Raw genomic sequence first — 17,994 nt, 5'->3', positions numbered from 1 at the left:
CGCGTGCCGCTGTGTCTTCCGGCTCTCTGCAGTAACTGTTCAGGCAGAGGGCGTGCACTAAGCACGTCATCGCGCCATCTGATCTGAATCTCACAGCCAGAGGATGCGGAAGACACAGCCCAGTAGTGGAACGGGACAGGTGAATATCGCATGGCTCACCCTCCCCCATCATACTCACTTGCTCCCGGCGCGGTCTCTGCAAGTCCGTGCTTCTTTGATGGTTTCTCTGTCACCGGCAGTTTGTTCCTGTGTTCAGTGGTCACATGGTACCACTCATTAATTAATGAATATGCGCACCACGCCTATGGGAGTGGAGTCGCGCTCCATATTCATTACTTTAATGAGCGGTACCTTGTTACCGCTGAACACAGGAAGAGCTGCTGGTGCCAGAGACCATCAGAGAAGCAGGGAAGTGTAGAGACTGCGCCAGGAGCAGGTGAGTATGATGTGACAGCCACCACTCCTGCCACTCCCCCTCCCTCGCCGACCCCTGAGACAATGACTCAAGTATAAGCCGAGAGGGGCACTTTTAGCCTAAAAAAATGGGCTGAAAATCTTGGCTTTACTTGAGTATATACGGTATATATCTATGTATTCTATTTATTCTAACCTATCACTCTGTGATTTTACTGCATGCGGTACATGAATTGCCAGCTTTTCAAAGGACACCGGTGCGAAAAATCAGACAGCACTCACATAGTCTGAGTGCTGTGCAATTTTTTTCTCGCACCCATAGGCTTGCATTGGCACGACTCGGCTGAGTGTCGGTGACAATCGCAGCACGTTGTGATTTTACATGCACGCCAAATACGGCTGAGAAAATAAATGCTGATTTGAGCTGCCCCATAGATTAATACTAGGCCGAGTGCTATGCGATGTTTTCTAGCATAGCACTCCACCGTATTCTATGTTAGTGTGACTCCGACCTTACCCAGTCACTCTGGAGATAGAAAACCATTTTGATCTACAAACTGTTCTCCACTGGGAATCGCTGATCTCTGATGGCATTGGTACTAACCCTAACCGTGCAAGGTATGATAATCCTCTAGATGTCATAGTGGGACATTATGGAGAAACCTGTGTGGCCAGGGGCTAAACGGGCAAATTTTTTTTGTAAACCGTGAATCAAAATCTCAATGTGTTTGAATTAGTACAAAATTGTGAATTTCAAGAAATTCAACGCAAATTCGATCTTTCGCAGATCGATCTGCTCATCTCTACATAGTGCATATATGGCTGCTTAGCCGTGACTATGGTCTCTATGACTGAATTAATACTGCAAGATCCAATTGTGTTTAAAGTTAAAACATTTTGCAATATTTTCATAAAATCAGTAGATCACTACCTAGTTATCAATCATTTCTAAGATTAATAGAGGACTAGTACACCATAGCGTTACAGGAGCACAGGGTAAAGGAGTAATAGCTAACAAAAAATACCCACTAAAATTTAACTTGCAATATTATTTTATTTAAAATTGTATATTTATAGAAAAAAGACCTCCATGTTAGAGGTAATAAGATAAACATAATGTTTTTAAGAAGATAAGCAATATACGATTTCCACCAGAGAAAACAGATTACTAATTTATGCCCCAGAGCACAAAAGATACTTCTATCTCTCCCTATGTGTCCCTAGACTGATAATCCGACTTAGCCGCTGAGTTTGGCAACCTATAATGAACGCAAATGGCTCCCCCGCTCACTATCGGCTGACCCTTATAGGTCCTATTAATTACTGGTCTAATACAGAGCAGTTACAATTAAGGCCCTACAGGCCTGCAGATTACAAACCCAAACAGAGTGGAATACTGGATTTAAACCACAAAAATAATCAGTATTCAGGAGAGAAAAAACTGCAGGATGTTCTTTTGTATGTTTATCTATAATGCCTGCTATGTATAGTTAAAAGGGGGGGCATAAACAACCCCCACAGTGCCCAGCAAAAAAACCCTTGATTTAGAAAAAGTACTTATCCACATCCCTAGTTTTGATTATAGCATTAAAAACAAACAGCATCAGCAAGGCATCTTATCAGATTGGTGCACTTATCTGCATTCACTGCTATTAATAGCCTCAACATATTTCCCGTCCGTCAGGCTCCAGAAAAAGATGACGTCAGAAATTGACGTCCATGATAAGCTGCGGTCTGATTTTAGGTCTCCAAGTAATATCCCCCTTCCCATTTAAATATCCCTCCCCAACTATAACCAATTTCCATTAGCAATCATAGAGGAAGAGCAACTTGCTGGAAAATATGTCCCCATTGTCTGTGTTGTGCATACTATGCATGTTGTAGGTTCTTACAGACACTAGAGGTCTGTGAATGTTAAACACTTAAATACGCAGGTGCCACATTACCCGCAATTCACCCACAATGATGAGTTGACATATGTTACGCCACCTGCTACTACTTACTAAATAGGGGTATTCCAGAAGAGCAGGCTAGGATTGCGCATGCGCTATTATCCCTATGGGTCATGTCTAGTGTTGAGCGATACCTTCCGATATGCAAAGGTATCGGTATCGGATTGGATCGGCCGATACCCAAAAAATATCGGATATCGCCGATACCGATACCCGATACCAATGCATATCAATGGGACACAAAATATCGGAATGGTTCCCAGGGTCTGAAGGAGAGGAAACTCTCCTTCAGGCCCTGGGATCCATATTCATGTATAAAATAAAGAATAAAAATAAAAAATATTGATATACTCACCCCTCCGATGGCCCCGGCTCTCACCGGTCCAAGCGTCTGCCTCCGTTCCTAAGAATGCAGGGAGTGAAGGACCTGCGATGATGTCGCGGCTTGTGATTGGTCGCGTGACCGCTCACGTGACCGTGACGTCATCGAAGGTCCTTACTCCCTGCATTCTTAGGAACAGAGGCACCGCTAAGGTCCAGGGTCCCCCGAAGGGGTGAGTATATCAATATTTTTTATTTTTATTATTTATTTTTTACATGAATATGGATCCCAGGGCCTGAAGGAGAGTCTCCTCTCCTCCAGACTCTGGGAACCATACGCACCGCACACTTCCGATTCCGATTTCCGATATCGCAAAAATATCGGAACTCGGTATCGGAATTCCGATACAGCAAATATCAGCCGATACCCGATATTTGCAGTATCGGAATGCTCAACACTAGTCATGTCCGATATCCGAAAATACAGTGATGTGAACCATGCACTGCTATACATTTAATGATGTGTTCGTATGACCAGCACTGCCACCTTTCACTAGACCTTAGTGTACAAGTCTCCTCTAAAATGTAAAGTGCTGCAAAAAAATGTTGGCGCTATAGAAATAATAATTGTTATAAAGGAGGTCTTCATACAACTTTTGTTCAAGTTGTCATATAGTGGTACATAAGTCCAAAGCCTGCCAAAAATTACAAGTAGGGTCATCCATACACCCTCAAAAGCACCAGCTGTAGTGCCTCATTCAAATATTGTGAACAAAGTGTAGTTGTGGTACTTCTAAGCTCACAAAAGCTCTGCACACAGTGCAAAGCCTGCCAAAAATTACAAACAGGGTCATCCATACATCCTTGAAGGTGCCAACTGTAGTAACTCATTCAAATAATAAGAAAGGGTAGCTGAGGTACTTCTACACTCATAAAGGCTGTGCGCATAGAGAAAAGCCTGCCAAAAATTACTCGGCATCTGTAGTGCATGTGCAGTGCCAGACTGTAGCATCCCTGTCCACAAGCACTTTTCCACATGTCAGTCATTAAGTGGATGATCCCAGTAACCGCATTGGTAAGGGCGTGAGTGATGTTCCTGGACAAGTGCTGGTACAGGGCGAGGATGCCACACCAAGAGAAATAGTGGGGATCGGGCACTGAAGTACCAAATTTGTACACCCGTAGCATGCCAATTTTTGTTTTATTTCAAACCAATGAAATTTCACGCAAACCAAATTCTACAGTATATATGACAATAGTCAAATTTTGAACAGCTAAATTTATACACCTCTACTGTAGAATGCCTATTCTTGTTTTTATTTAAAAAAAACTTAAATTTTACACAAAGGATCTAAAATATATATCACAATAGTCAATTTTTGAACAACCAAATATGTACACTTTTAGCAGGCCAAGTTTCGTTTTTATGTAATTTCACACAAACCAAGTTCTACAGTATATATGCAATAACAGCAATAAATACCCTGAAATGCAAAAACACGTACATAACTCTAAAACGTAATATTTGAAAACTTTTGTTGGAAAAAAGAGTATTAGTACAATATACAATTAATTTTGATCTTTATTTGATAATTATTAAAAAGAAAACCATATGGAATATACAAAAGTAATATCAGAAGCTGCAATGCCATATATTAGTCGCAGGAGACCATATTACTTATTTTGCCCTTTTAAAAATCCTATTATATATCCATTAGATCAGAATACGTAGATATAGGTACAAAACAAAATGCATATAGTATAAAGTGCTGCTTTATAACATGCATGTACCATACAATATAATAATAGTAGGATTTACATGATAAGACACGATATAGTAGTGGTGCTCTCGCCACCCCAGCACACGTTTCGTGTGGTCACTTCCTCAGAAGGCGTGTGTTGGAGAAGGGGGTCATTGTTTATATAGTGCAGGCTGGCCAGTAAGGAGGTGGAAAACATGTGGTACACCGAGAATTTGATTGCCGAGGCAATCAGTGAGCTGATGGTGTGTCCATAGTTGGCGCATGCATGATGTTCGCCCGGCGCCATGTGAGTGCTGCTTCGGCTTTTGGTGGATGACTAATTGAATCGAGAATTTTTTTTAATGCTTTTTGGACTGTTATATACTACCAAAATGTAAAACAAAGCACCTAATACTCTATAGATGACTAATTGAATCAAGAAAAAATTTTGAACACTTTTCTGGAGTGTTATATGCCACTCAAATGTAAAACAAAGCATGTAATACTCTATGGATGACAATATAGTGATTTTTTTCACCCCACTCAAAAAAAGAATGTGGTGACGTGCAGCAGTTATATATTTTGCAACAAACTACAAAGCCCTAAGTCTTGCCTAGACGCTGTATTCTGCCACTCTCCCAATTCCTTTAACGGTTCTTAGTCTAAATGCAGAATGTATCTGATACAAACAGCTAAGCACAAGATTATATATATATTGTAAGATTGCGCTTACCGCATGTGTTGGGGGACACTCGCTTGGCACAGGATTCAAGCACACGGGCACGTTTTTTCACTTAAACACAGTCTATACGGTTTATTATGGCATCATAAACCAGGTCATTCACAGGTCATTACACTTCATGGAACACAATAGGCACCAACCGGTGACATTAAATTGCAGCTTTATCTTAGACACTTCATATTCAGCTTTATGGGCACTAAACATGCTGGACCTCTCACTTCATCCAGTTACCATGGGTGTCCGTATGCCGAACAGTTCACCAATGTCCCTAGTCATATAGCGCACATGACATTGGGTCGCGGTCTCTAAACACGCTGAACCTCACTTTGTTCAGTTACCGTGGGAGACCAGACAGTTCATAGACTATCACAAGCACCAACAGTCAATGGTACCTTATGGGAGCTCTCATTCCTCTCTCCTGGGGAAACTGCCTTACAGGGTTCACCAACTTGCCTGGCCGGCACACATCAGTCAGTCCAGAGCCACCAAAGGACGGTAGCTTCCCCATCACAGACCATCCAGGTCCACAGTCTCTTAGGTGCTCCAGGAAGACTCCACTCACAGAAGCTTCCAACACAGACCGTCCAGGACCCCAGTTTCACTGTGCGCTATTCAGGATGTCCATCCCACCTGGGACCATCCAACACACTGGCATGTGCTCTTCAGGATTCCTACTCCCAGGACATCCAACACAGGTTGTGCTCTTCAGAAAGCCTACTCCCAGGACTTCCAACACAGGTTACTCAGTGCGCTATTCAGGACGTCCATCCCACATGGGACCGTCCAACACACAGGCATGTGACTTGTCCAGGTGCTATTCAGGACATCTGTCCAACACCCCAGGCCACCAGGTCTAAGGCCCCACCACGTGCTCTTCAGGGAGACGACACTCCCAACACATAGGCTCTCCAGGACCTTCCAGCATAGACCATTCAGGTCCACACTCAGCGACGATGTGACCCACACCCTGGTCACATTATGAAGCTGTAACCACTCCCACAGGTGGGAGTCTGTGTGTGTGGCTAGTTTGACCCGCCCATCTCTCATAACTTGCCTAGTAAGTCTCCCTTCACAACTATACCAAACACTTGTAGGACTACAGGTCCCAGAACAACAACATTACATCAGACTTACAACGCAGACTCCCTCTGCGACACATATTGGCCACTTACAATTCTGCCAGTTGCTGTTTCACCACCATTACAACAACAGATACTCCTCCATGCATATCCCGAGGAGAACACACAGCACCTCCTAGCTGCCACGGGGGTCACTGCATCACAATATATACAGTATATATATTTTTTTATGTTACAATCATGTTTATTATTTGTCTTGCAGAGATTCAGTAACTCACATTGTGGCTGAGAATAATTCTGGGGATGAAGTTTTGGAGTGGCTGAAATCCACAAAACTGACTGAAGCAAATGGTTATCAGATTCTGGATATCTCTTGGTTCACAGAATGCATGGGAGCTGGATACCCCATAAAAATTGAACGCAGACATCAGCTGCAGCAGGTAAAGCTCATTACATGTTTTTGGAATCATATTCTTATATATTCTTGGTAAACTTTAGACCAATAATTTGCACCTATAAAAAACGCATTTAACAATAAGAACTAGTGTGCATTTTTACACCCGCTAAATCAAGCTCCCTTTCCTAGACACTTGGCTATTGGATAGTGAAGCAAACATTTCTTAGACAATACATTTTCTTAAAATTTGTGTAAAAAAATATTCTGGCATAGCAACAGTACTAAATATGGGCCTCGGTGCCCTAAAGAATAAACAGCAGAGCCAGGATGTCAATATAAACCCCTGGAATCCCCCTTTAAGCTCTGGTCATGCTATAAACCATGGCCCATTACTCCCAACACTGGCTGCTCACTTTATTAATTAAATGGGTTTCTTCCTTAGCTCAAGACGTTAACCATATTGCTACCAGTTTCATTACAAACTCACAACAGAAATTACAGATATTTTATCCAATTTTAAACATGAAAATTTAAGTTCAAAAATGATGTGAAAGAATTAGGACTCGTCCATCAGTCCACACATCCAAGATGTCTTGTCTGCTTTGGAACCTCAGACCCTCCATTTTCTGCCCTACAAGGTTTCTTGTATTATCACAGGAGAAAGAAAGAGTCCAAAAATTGCCAATATATTACAAAAATAACAATATTTATTTAAACAATCAAACACTGGTTTGTACATTAAAAATTCATAATATTACAAAAAAATGAAGTATATGGATTTTATCATCAATGCGACTACATCCATGGATGCAAAGAAAGACACAAGAATACAGAACGGGACATATAATATCACAGCAGGATGAAGGAATTATGCAAAAAGACAAGGTGTCCATATTACTATAAAGTGTTAAGTGCATATGCCTAATATATAGCGATTTTGCAAATAGTGCATTTATATAAACAGTTAGTCAGTTAATAACTATATGTCTTTGTGCACGTAATCCAAAGTATTATAGGTAAATAAACGGGATAATTACCCATAAGTGTAGAAGTCCCGTCTGGACCCTGGTCTCCTTACAGGGGTAAGGATTTTTGATATGTTGAGGGTGACTCCGGCCTTATATGGTGCAGGCCAGGCTTGCCAGCTTATAGAAGTTTAAGTTCCCAAGTGAGACTAAGTTAGAAAGTAAAAGCAAAGTTTATAGTAAAATGCGCAAAAATAAAACCAAAATAAATGGTGAAATGTATGTTCTCACTTCACCAGAATGAGTTAATAAACATTGTCAATAATGGTGATGAGAAAATATATCAAAACCTGCAAAAACAAGTCATCATCTAATATATAAAGCTGAATGTGTGTGTGTGTGTATGTATGTATGTATGTATGTATGTCCGGGATTGGCATCTGAACCGTAGCAGCTACAGCCACAAAATTTTGCACAGTCACACGTCTGGACCCCGAGAGCGTCATAGGCTATGTTGTGAGGTGAAATTTTAACCCCGCGCTTTCCAATTCACCAAACAATTTTGCCCCTATCTACATAATGGGGAAAAAGTGAAAGGAAAAGTGTTGGAGGCGTCGCAGCTACAGGCACAAAATTTTGCACAGTCACACGTCTGGACCCTGAGAGCGTCAAAGCTATATTGTGAGGTGAAATTTTAACCCCGCGCTTTCCAATTCACCAAACAATTTTGCCCCTATCTACATAATGGGGAAAAAATGAAAGGAAAAGTGTTGGAGGCAAATTAACAGCTGCCAGATGTGAACAAGGGGGACTTAAAGAATGACAGCGATGGCACCAAAGAGTATATACTGTACAGTTGCTAAGGTGGGGCCCCAACATGGGATAATCACACCACCACGGGGATATGAACACACACACAAAATGCGCCACACACTACCACGTGCTCGAACACATATACCACCCTCAGTGCACATTTCACCACACATACACCAACCTCGCCACATAAAAGTAGAAACACAAAAGTCGCCGCTCAAAACTCGCCACGCGCAAAACTCTCCACATGCAAAACTCGCCACACGTGCAAAACTCGCCACACGCAAAACTTGCACACGCAGAAAAATTGCCACACGCAGAAAAATTGCCACATGCACAAAAGTTGCAACACATGCAAAAGTTGCCTCACACAAAACTTGCACATACTCAAAAGGCACCACACATAAAACTCGCCACGCGCAAAACTCGCCATGCGCAAAACTTGCTGCACACAACTTGCTACACTAACCTGTCACATGCAACTCGACACACAAAAAGTTGCTACACGCATGTCGCCACACAAAACTCATCTCACAAAAGTCCCTACATGCATGTCGCCACACGCAACTCAACACACACAACTTGACACACGAAACTCGCCCTAAAACACAGACAAGTCTGGTATCCTTCAAAAATAAAAATCTGATTAATAAGCAGACAAACTACAAGAGCAACAAATGTACCATATAGGAATCCGGCAGCTGTCAGTCACATGACCAGTCTATTATGTGTATGTGTGAGCTAATATATACTGCCAGGGGGTGGGCTTACTGTTGGCTGGGGATTTATCAGGCTGCCATTTTAGCTTACAAATACTGAGGTAAAAATACTGACCAAATAACGTGTGAACGAGGGCTAATACAGGAGGAGATGACATACAGCTATATACTATATACAGGAGATGACACACAGTTATATACTATTTACAGGGGAGATGACACACAGGTATATACTATATACAGGAGGAGATGACACACAGATATATACTATATACAGGAGAGATGACACACAGGTATATACTATATAGAGGAGGAGATGACATACAGGTACATACTACATACAGGAGGAGATGACATACAGGTATATACTATATACAGGAGGAGATGACACACAGGTATATACTATATACAGGAGCAGATTACCTACAGGTATATAGTATATACAGGAGGAGATGACACAGGTATATGCTATGTATAGGAGGAGATGACATACAGGTATATACTATATACAGGAGATGACACACAGATATATACTATATATAGGTGAGATGACACACAGGTATATACTATATACAGGAGATTACATACAGGTATATCTAATATATAAAGCTGAATGTGTGTATGTATGTATGTGTGTATGTCCGGGATTGGCATCTGTACCGTCGCAGCTACAGCCACAAAATTTTGCACAGTCACACGTCTGGACCCCGAGAGCGTCATAGGCTATGTTGTGAGGTGAAATTTTAACCCCGCGCGTTCCAATTCACCAAACAATTTTGCTCCTATCTACATAATGGGGAAAAAGTGAAGGGAAAAGTGTTGGAGGAAAATTGACAGCTGCCAGATGTGAACAATGAAGACTTAAAGAATGAGAGCGATGGCGACAAAGAGTATATACCGTACAGTTGCTAAGGTGGGGCCCCGACATGGGATACTCACCACACACGGGGATATGAACACAAACACAAAATGCGCCACACACTACCACGTGCTTGAACACATATACCACCCTCAGCACACATTTCACCACACACACACACCAACCTCGCCACATAAAAGTCGAAACACAAAAGTCACCACTCAAAACTCGCTACATTCAAAACTCGCTACATGCAAAACTCGCCATATGCAAAACTAGGCTCACGCAAAACTCGCCACACGTGCAAAACTCACCTCATGGAAAACTCACCTCATGCAAAACTTGCACACACAGAAAAATTGCCACATGTACAAAAGTTGCACCACATGCAAAAGTTGCCTCACACAAAACTTGCACATACTCAAAATGCACCACACATAAAACTCGCCATGCGCAAAACTCGCCATGCACAAATCTTGCTGCACACAACTTGCTACACTAACCTGTCACATGCAACTCAACACACAAAATGTTGCTACACGCATGTCGCCACACAAAACTCATCTCACAAAAGTCGCTACATGCATGTCGCCACACGCAACTCAACACACACAACTTGACACATGAAACTCGCCCTAAAACACACACAAGTCTGGTATTATCCTTCAAAAATAAAAATCTGATTAATAAGCAAACTACAAGAGCAACAAATGTACCATATAGGAAATACGGCAGCTGTCAGTCACATGACCTGTCTATTATGTGTATGTGTGAGCTAATATATACTGCCAGGGGGGAGGGCTTCCTGTTGGCTGGGGATTTATCAGGCTGCCAATAGCAACCAATCACAGCTCAGCTTCTATTTTGCTACAGTTAATTAACCTGAGCTCTGATTGGTTAATATAGGCAACAAAGACATTCTCAGTATAACAAAGCTAATATATGTTGTGAAATGCTTCTATTTGCTTAGTTTTTGCCTTTTAATAATTACATTTCTATCTATTTGTTTTGTGGTTTTTGTGTGCAGAATAAATTTTTGTTAACACATTCTATTTTGCTAACAGCAGTCATTAACCCGGGCGAAGCCGGGTAGTACAGCTAGTCTAATATATAAAGCTGAATGTGTGTGTGTGTGTATGTATGTATGTATGTATGTATGTCCGGGATTGGCATCTGAACCGTAGCAGCTACAGCCACAAAATTTTGCACAGTCACACGTCTGGACCCCGAGAGCGTCATAGGCTATGTTGTGAGGTGAAATTTTAACCCCGCGCTTTCCAATTCACCAAACAATTTTGCCCCTATCTACATAATGGGGAAAAAGTGAAAGGAAAAGTGTTGGAGGCGTCGCAGCTACAGGCACAAAATTTTGCACAGTCACACGTCTGGACCCTGAGAGCGTCAAAGCTATATTGTGAGGTGAAATTTTAACCCCGCGCTTTCCAAGTCACCAAACAATTTTGCCCCTATCTACATAATGGGGAAAAAATGAAAGGAAAAGTGTTGGAGGCAAATTAACAGCTGCCAGATGTGAACAAGGGGGACTTAAAGAATGACAGCGATGGCACCAAAGAGTATATACTGTACAGTTGCTAAGGTGGGGCCCCAACATGGGATAATCACACCACCACGGGGATATGAACACACACACAAAATGCGCCACACACTACCACGTGCTCGAACACATATACCACCCTCAGTGCACATTTCACCACACATACACCAACCTCGCCACATAAAAGTAGAAACACAAAAGTCGCCGCTCAAAACTCGCCACGCGCAAAACTCTCCACATGCAAAACTCGCCACACGTGCAAAACTCGCCACACGCAAAACTTGCACACGCAGAAAAATTGCCACACGCAGAAAAATTGCCACATGCACAAAAGTTGCAACACATGCAAAAGTTGCCTCACACAAAACTTGCACATACTCAAAAGGCACCACACATAAAACTCGCCACGCGCAAAACTCGCCATGCGCAAAACTTGCTGCACACAACTTGCTACACTAACCTGTCACATGCAACTCGACACACAAAAAGTTGCTACACGCATGTCGCCACACAAAACTCATCTCACAAAAGTCCCTACATGCATGTCGCCACACGCAACTCAACACACACAACTTGACACACGAAACTCGCCCTAAAACACACACAAGTCTGGTATCCTTCAAAAATAAAAATCTGATTAATAAGCAGACAAACTACAAGAGCAACAAATGTACCATATAGGAATCCGGCAGCTGTCAGTCACATGACCAGTCTATTATGTGTATGTGTGAGCTAATATATACTGCCAGGGGGTGGGCTTACTGTTGGCTGGGGATTTATCAGGCTGCCATTTTAGCTTACAAATACTGAGGTAAAAATACTGACCAAATAACGTGTGAACGAGGGCTAATACAGGAGGAGATGGCATACAGCTATATACTATATACAGGAGATGACACACAGGTATATACTATTTACAGGGGAGATGACACACAGGTATATACTATATACAGGAGGAGATGACACACAGATATATACTATATACAGGAGAGATGACACACAGGTATATACTATATAGAGGAGGAGATGACATACAGGTACATACTACATACAGGAGGAGATGACATACAGGTATATACTATATACAGGAGGAGATGACACACAGGTATATACTATATACAGGAGCAGATTACCTACAGGTATATAGTATATACAGGAGGAGATGACACAGGTATATGCTATGTATAGGAGGAGATGACATACAGGTATATACTATATACAGGAGATGACACACAGATATATACTATATATAGGTGAGATGACACACAGGTATATACTATATACAGGAGATTACATACAGGTATATCTAATATATAAAGCTGAATGTGTGTATGTATGTATGTGTGTATGTCCGGGATTGGCATCTGTACCGTCGCAGCTACAGCCACAAAATTTTGCACAGTCACACGTCTGGACCCCGAGAGCGTCATAGGCTATGTTGTGAGGTGAAATTTTAACCCCGCGCGTTCCAATTCACCAAACAATTTTGCTCCTATCTACATAATGGGGAAAAAGTGAAGGGAAAAGTGTTGGAGGAAAATTGACAGCTGCCAGATGTGAACAATGAGGACTTAAAGAATGAGAGCGATGGCGACAAAGAGTATATACCGTACAGTTGCTAAGGTGGGGCCCCGACATGGGATACTCACCACACACGGGGATATGAACACAAACACAAAATGCGCCACACACTACCACGTGCTTGAACACATATACCACCCTCAGCACACATTTCACCACACACACACACCAACCTCGCCACATAAAAGTCGAAACACAAAAGTCACCACTCAAAACTCGCTACATGCAAAACTCGCCATATGCAAAACTAGGCTCACGCAAAACTCGCCACACGTGCAAAACTCACCTCATGGAAAACTCACCTCATGCAAAACTTGCACACACAGAAAAATTGCCACATGTACAAAAGTTGCACCACATGCAAAAGTTGCCTCACACAAAACTTGCACATACTCAAAATGCACCACACATAAAACTCGCCACGCGCAAAACTCGCCATGCACAAATCTTGCTGCACACAACTTGCTACACTAACCTGTCACATGCAACTCAACACACAAAATGTTGCTACACGCATGTCGCCACACAAAACTCATCTCACAAAAGTCGCTACATGCATGTCGCCACACGCAACTCAACACACACAACTTGACACATAAAACTCGCCCTAAAACACACACAAGTCTGGTATTGTCCTTCAAAAATAAAAATCTGATTAATAAGCAAACTACAAGAGCAACAAATGTACCATATAGGAAATACGGCAGCTGTCAGTCACATGACCTGTCTATTATGTGTATGTGTGAGCTAATATATACTGCCAGGGGGGAGGGCTTCCTGTTGGCTGGGGATTTATCAGGCTGCCAATAGCAACCAATCACAGCTCAGCTTCTATTTTGCTACAGTTAATTAACCTGAGCTCTGATTGGTTAATATAGGCAACAAAGACATTCTCAGTATAACAAAGCTAATATATGTTGTGAAATGCTTCTATTTGCTTAGTTTTTGCCTTTTAATAATTACATTTCTATCTATTTGTTTTGTGGTTTTTGTGTGCAGAATAAATTTTTGTTAACACATTCTATTTTGCTAACAGCAGTCATTAACCCGGGCGAAGCCGGGTAGTACAGCTAGTATAGTTATATAAAAGAAAAATAACAAAATTCTGACTTTCAGAATGCAGCAATAAGAAAAGAAAAAAATGTTGGATACTTAAAGAGTATGTGTCATCAGGTGTTTAGCCCCAATGCAATATTATTATCTTAATATATACTTACCTTGTAATGTCTTCACATCCTGTTCTGTCCAGATGTGTCCAGATCCCAGAATTCCAAGCAGCGGAAGTTCACCGACCTCCATATTGGGACACTCAAGTGATGGGTGTCACAATATGGAAACTGCTGCTGGTACCAGCCTCTTGCACGGTAGCACCAGCAGAACACCGTCGCACCACACACACACACTGTATACGCCATACGCAGCCTCTTGCGCGGTACCACCAGCGGAATACCATCACGAACATGCCGCCACCAGGATCAGCCGAATGATTCACTGAACGCCGCCATCTTTGTACAGGAGGAGCGCATGCGCAGTATTAATGTGACCGCTGCTATCTGTCTGCACAAAGATGGCAGCGGTCTGATTTACTGCGCCTGCCTGAATTCTGCACAGGCGCAGTGAATCATTCGGCTGATCCCGGCGTGACGTGTCTACAGGCAGAGGAAACCGGTCACATTAAAGGGGTTTTCCCACGAAAGAAAGTTCATTTTAAAAATTGTCTGTGTCTGACCGTGTAGATAGATAGGCTTGAGAAAGGTCCACACTTGGGACTGAAACGTTGCACATGTGCCAATAAATCACATGTGAATTTTCAGCTGCTTGGTGTGCTGCCTTCATTTTTTTGGATTTATTGCAAAGGTTTGGTACATGCCTGGAAGGCGTCTGCACCCTATGATTATTTTGTGCTGCTTTTTGTTTTTCATTTTTAGATAAATAGATAGACATAGATTATAGAATAAAATGTGTTTTTCCTATCGCCACGACAGCACCCTTACGAGAGAGGGGATCCGCCCACCATCTGGACAGGAACCTACAGGATTTAAAGGGGCGGTCCCCCTCACCACTCCAGTTTGGGTTCCTGTCCGGATGGCGGGAGCCTGCAGGATGTTCTCTTACCCAGGTCCACCAGGCCTCTGCGCGGTATCCATGAGAACGGCAGAATCGGGGACTCTGGAAGCAGCGTCGGGGGTGTTCTTTTTCAGACCCCTCCTCGTCTGATCGTATGGTACGCGTTCCCAGGGGTCGGGCAGGCCGCCCTGGGTCGCGTGAACGCCGCAAGGCCGTCTGTAAGCGCGCGGCGCCGGCTCAGCGTTCTTCATACAGATGACCCGGAAGTGGAAGGTAGGACTTCCGGGGTATGCTGGGGGAGGAGGCGCGGCTGCCGGTATTAAGCAGCGGTAACTGCAGGATAATGTGCGGCAGAGATGTCTTCGGTTGCGGATATAGAGCACCTTCAGGTGGAGGTGCCTGACCAGCGCAAGAAGAGTGACAGCAGCCACTCCAGAAGCAGCAGCAGCGTGGTACAGGGGCAGGAGCAGGCAGGTGCCTCAACGTCACGTATGGATTCTCCTCCTCAGAGACCGGTACTATCCAGTTCAGCCTTGGTGAGTGTTTTCAAAAGAACCAAATAGCTGATATGGCCTGTCTGTCCTTGTGCTTTGTTTTAGGCCAAGAAATCGGCTAAATCCAAGCACAAGCAATGTGCTTTATGTACGGTTCCCTTGCCTGATAGTTATCAGAAAAGGCTCTGCCAAACTTGTATTTGTCAGACCTTGGAAGAGGAGGCTCCCCTTCGTGCATCAGACCTCAGGGCAGTCATAAGAGAGGAAATTAGTAGTTCCCTTAAAAGCAGTCGGCATGAGAGATCCAGGGAAGTATCACCAGGATCGAGCCCGTCTGTGCAAGAGGGTGAATGTTCGTGTTCCTCATCACCATCCTCTTCGGATGAAGAGGGGAGACCTTGTTTTTCAGTGGATGGAATGGACACACTAGTTAAAGCAGTTCGCACCACCATGGGGGTTGTGGAGAACAAGGAGCCAAGGTCAACCCAAGATATAATGTTTGCAGGGTTGTGCCAAAGGAGCCGTAAATCGTTTCCGGTAGTGGATACGGTGAAAGAACTTGTTAAGCGAGAATGGGATAAGCAGGATAAGGGTTTCCTGCCATCATCAGCAAAGAGAAGGTACCCTTTTGATGATAAAGTCCTGGCGGAATGGGTTAAAATTCCTAAAGTGGATGCGGCTGTGGCTTCCACGTCTAAATCAACCACCCTACCGCTAGAGGATGTAGGCCTTCTAAAAGATCCTGCGGATAGAAAAGCGGATATGTTCCTTAAAAAAGTTTGGGAAGCATCATCAGGGGCCTTCAAACCGGCAATTGCCGGCACTTGCACTGCCAGATCGGTTATGGTCTGGGTAGCCCAGCTGGAAGAGCAGCTAAAAACTAAAGTGCCTCGTGACAAATTACTGGATTCACTATCCCAGATTCGGGAAGGTGTGGCATATTTGGTGGATGCCTCAGTGGACTCCCTAAAACTTGCAGCCAGATCAGCAGGACTCTCAAATGCTGCCCGGCGAGCCTTATGGCTTAAGACCTGGAAGGGGGACGCGCAGGCTAGAGCTAAACTATGTACTATTCCGTGTAGGGGTGAGTACTTGTTTGGGCCAGTGCTGGATGACATCCTAGCTAAGGCTGATGATAGGAAGAAAGGTTTTCCTAAAGTGTTCAATCCTACCTTTAGGAATACCTTCAAGAGACGTTTCCCATACCGGAGACCTTACTCAACCCGAAATTGGGAGCCGGCGGAGCCGAAGAAGAGAAGTTCAGACTTCAACACCTCATCATCTTCTTCAAGACGTAGGCGAAATTACCGTTAGATCGGACCTTCCAGTAGGGGGCAGATTAAGACATTTTTATACTCAATGGGTCAAAATAACTTCCAGTAATTGGATCCTGGGTATAGTTAAGTCGGGATTAAAACTAGAGTTCCGGGTAAGACCTTCAGATTATTTTGTATTGACTGCCCCTGGTTCCTTAAACCAACAGAAGGCCCTGGAAAAAGAGATTCAGATGTTGAGACATAAGGAAGTTATTGTAGAAGTTCCAAAAGATCAGGAGGGAGAAGGGTTCTATTCCCCCTTATTCTTAATCCCCAAACCTGATGGTTCCTTTCGAACCATCATAAATTTACGAAAATTGAACAAATTTCTACAATACCATGCCTTTAAAATGGAATCAATTAAATCGGCAACTAAACTTCTTTTTCCCAGGTGTTATATGACAGTCCTGGATTTAAAAGATGCATACTACCATCTGCCCATTCACAAAGATCACCAACGGTTCCTCAGAATGGCGGTGCGCTTAAACGATCAGGTCAGGCACTTTCAGTTTACGGCAATGCCATTTGGATTATCTATGGCACCAAGGGTGTTTACTAAGGTCATTGCGGAAGTAATGGCCTATGTCAGAGAGCAAGATACATTAGTTATACCCTACTTGGATGACTTCCTAGTAGTGGGTAGTTCATTTGTCCAGTGTAAAGATCGCCTAAACTGTATAATATCTTCTCTACAGGACCTAGGTTGGTTGGTCAACCTAGAGAAGTCAAAACTAAAGCCATCGACTATTCAGACCTTCTTGGGTATTCTGCTAAATTCAGAGAATCAGCTGTGTTTTCTTCCAGAAGAAAAAAAGCAGAAGGTTATACACAAAGTCAGCACTGTGATAAAAAGACCAAATCTGACCTTGAGAGACGCAATGTCCCTGTTGTGATCGTTAACAGCGTGCATACCGGCTGTTCAGTGGGCTCAGTTCCACACTCGGGTATTACAAGCCCAAGTCCTGGATACAGAGAGGA

General features: G+C 43.1%; 1 protein-coding gene across 1 annotated transcript in view; it reads left to right on the top strand.

Moving 5' to 3' along the window:
* The window catches only part of DNTT (DNA nucleotidylexotransferase), a 463,694-nt gene that overhangs the window by 14,084 nt on the left and 431,616 nt on the right, over positions 1–17,994 (top strand). The window contains exon 2 of the mRNA XM_077258544.1: positions 6,513–6,690. Coding sequence (XP_077114659.1) covers positions 6,513–6,690 — 178 coding nt within the window. The remainder of the gene's footprint in view (positions 1–6,512; positions 6,691–17,994) is intronic.

The sequence above is a fragment of the Ranitomeya variabilis genome, chromosome 4 (assembly GCF_051348905.1).
Source record: "Ranitomeya variabilis isolate aRanVar5 chromosome 4, aRanVar5.hap1, whole genome shotgun sequence".
Taxonomy (NCBI): Eukaryota; Metazoa; Chordata; class Amphibia; order Anura; family Dendrobatidae; genus Ranitomeya; species Ranitomeya variabilis.
Note: the sequence above shows the minus strand (reverse complement) of the source record. Positions and strands in the feature narration are given on the sequence as shown.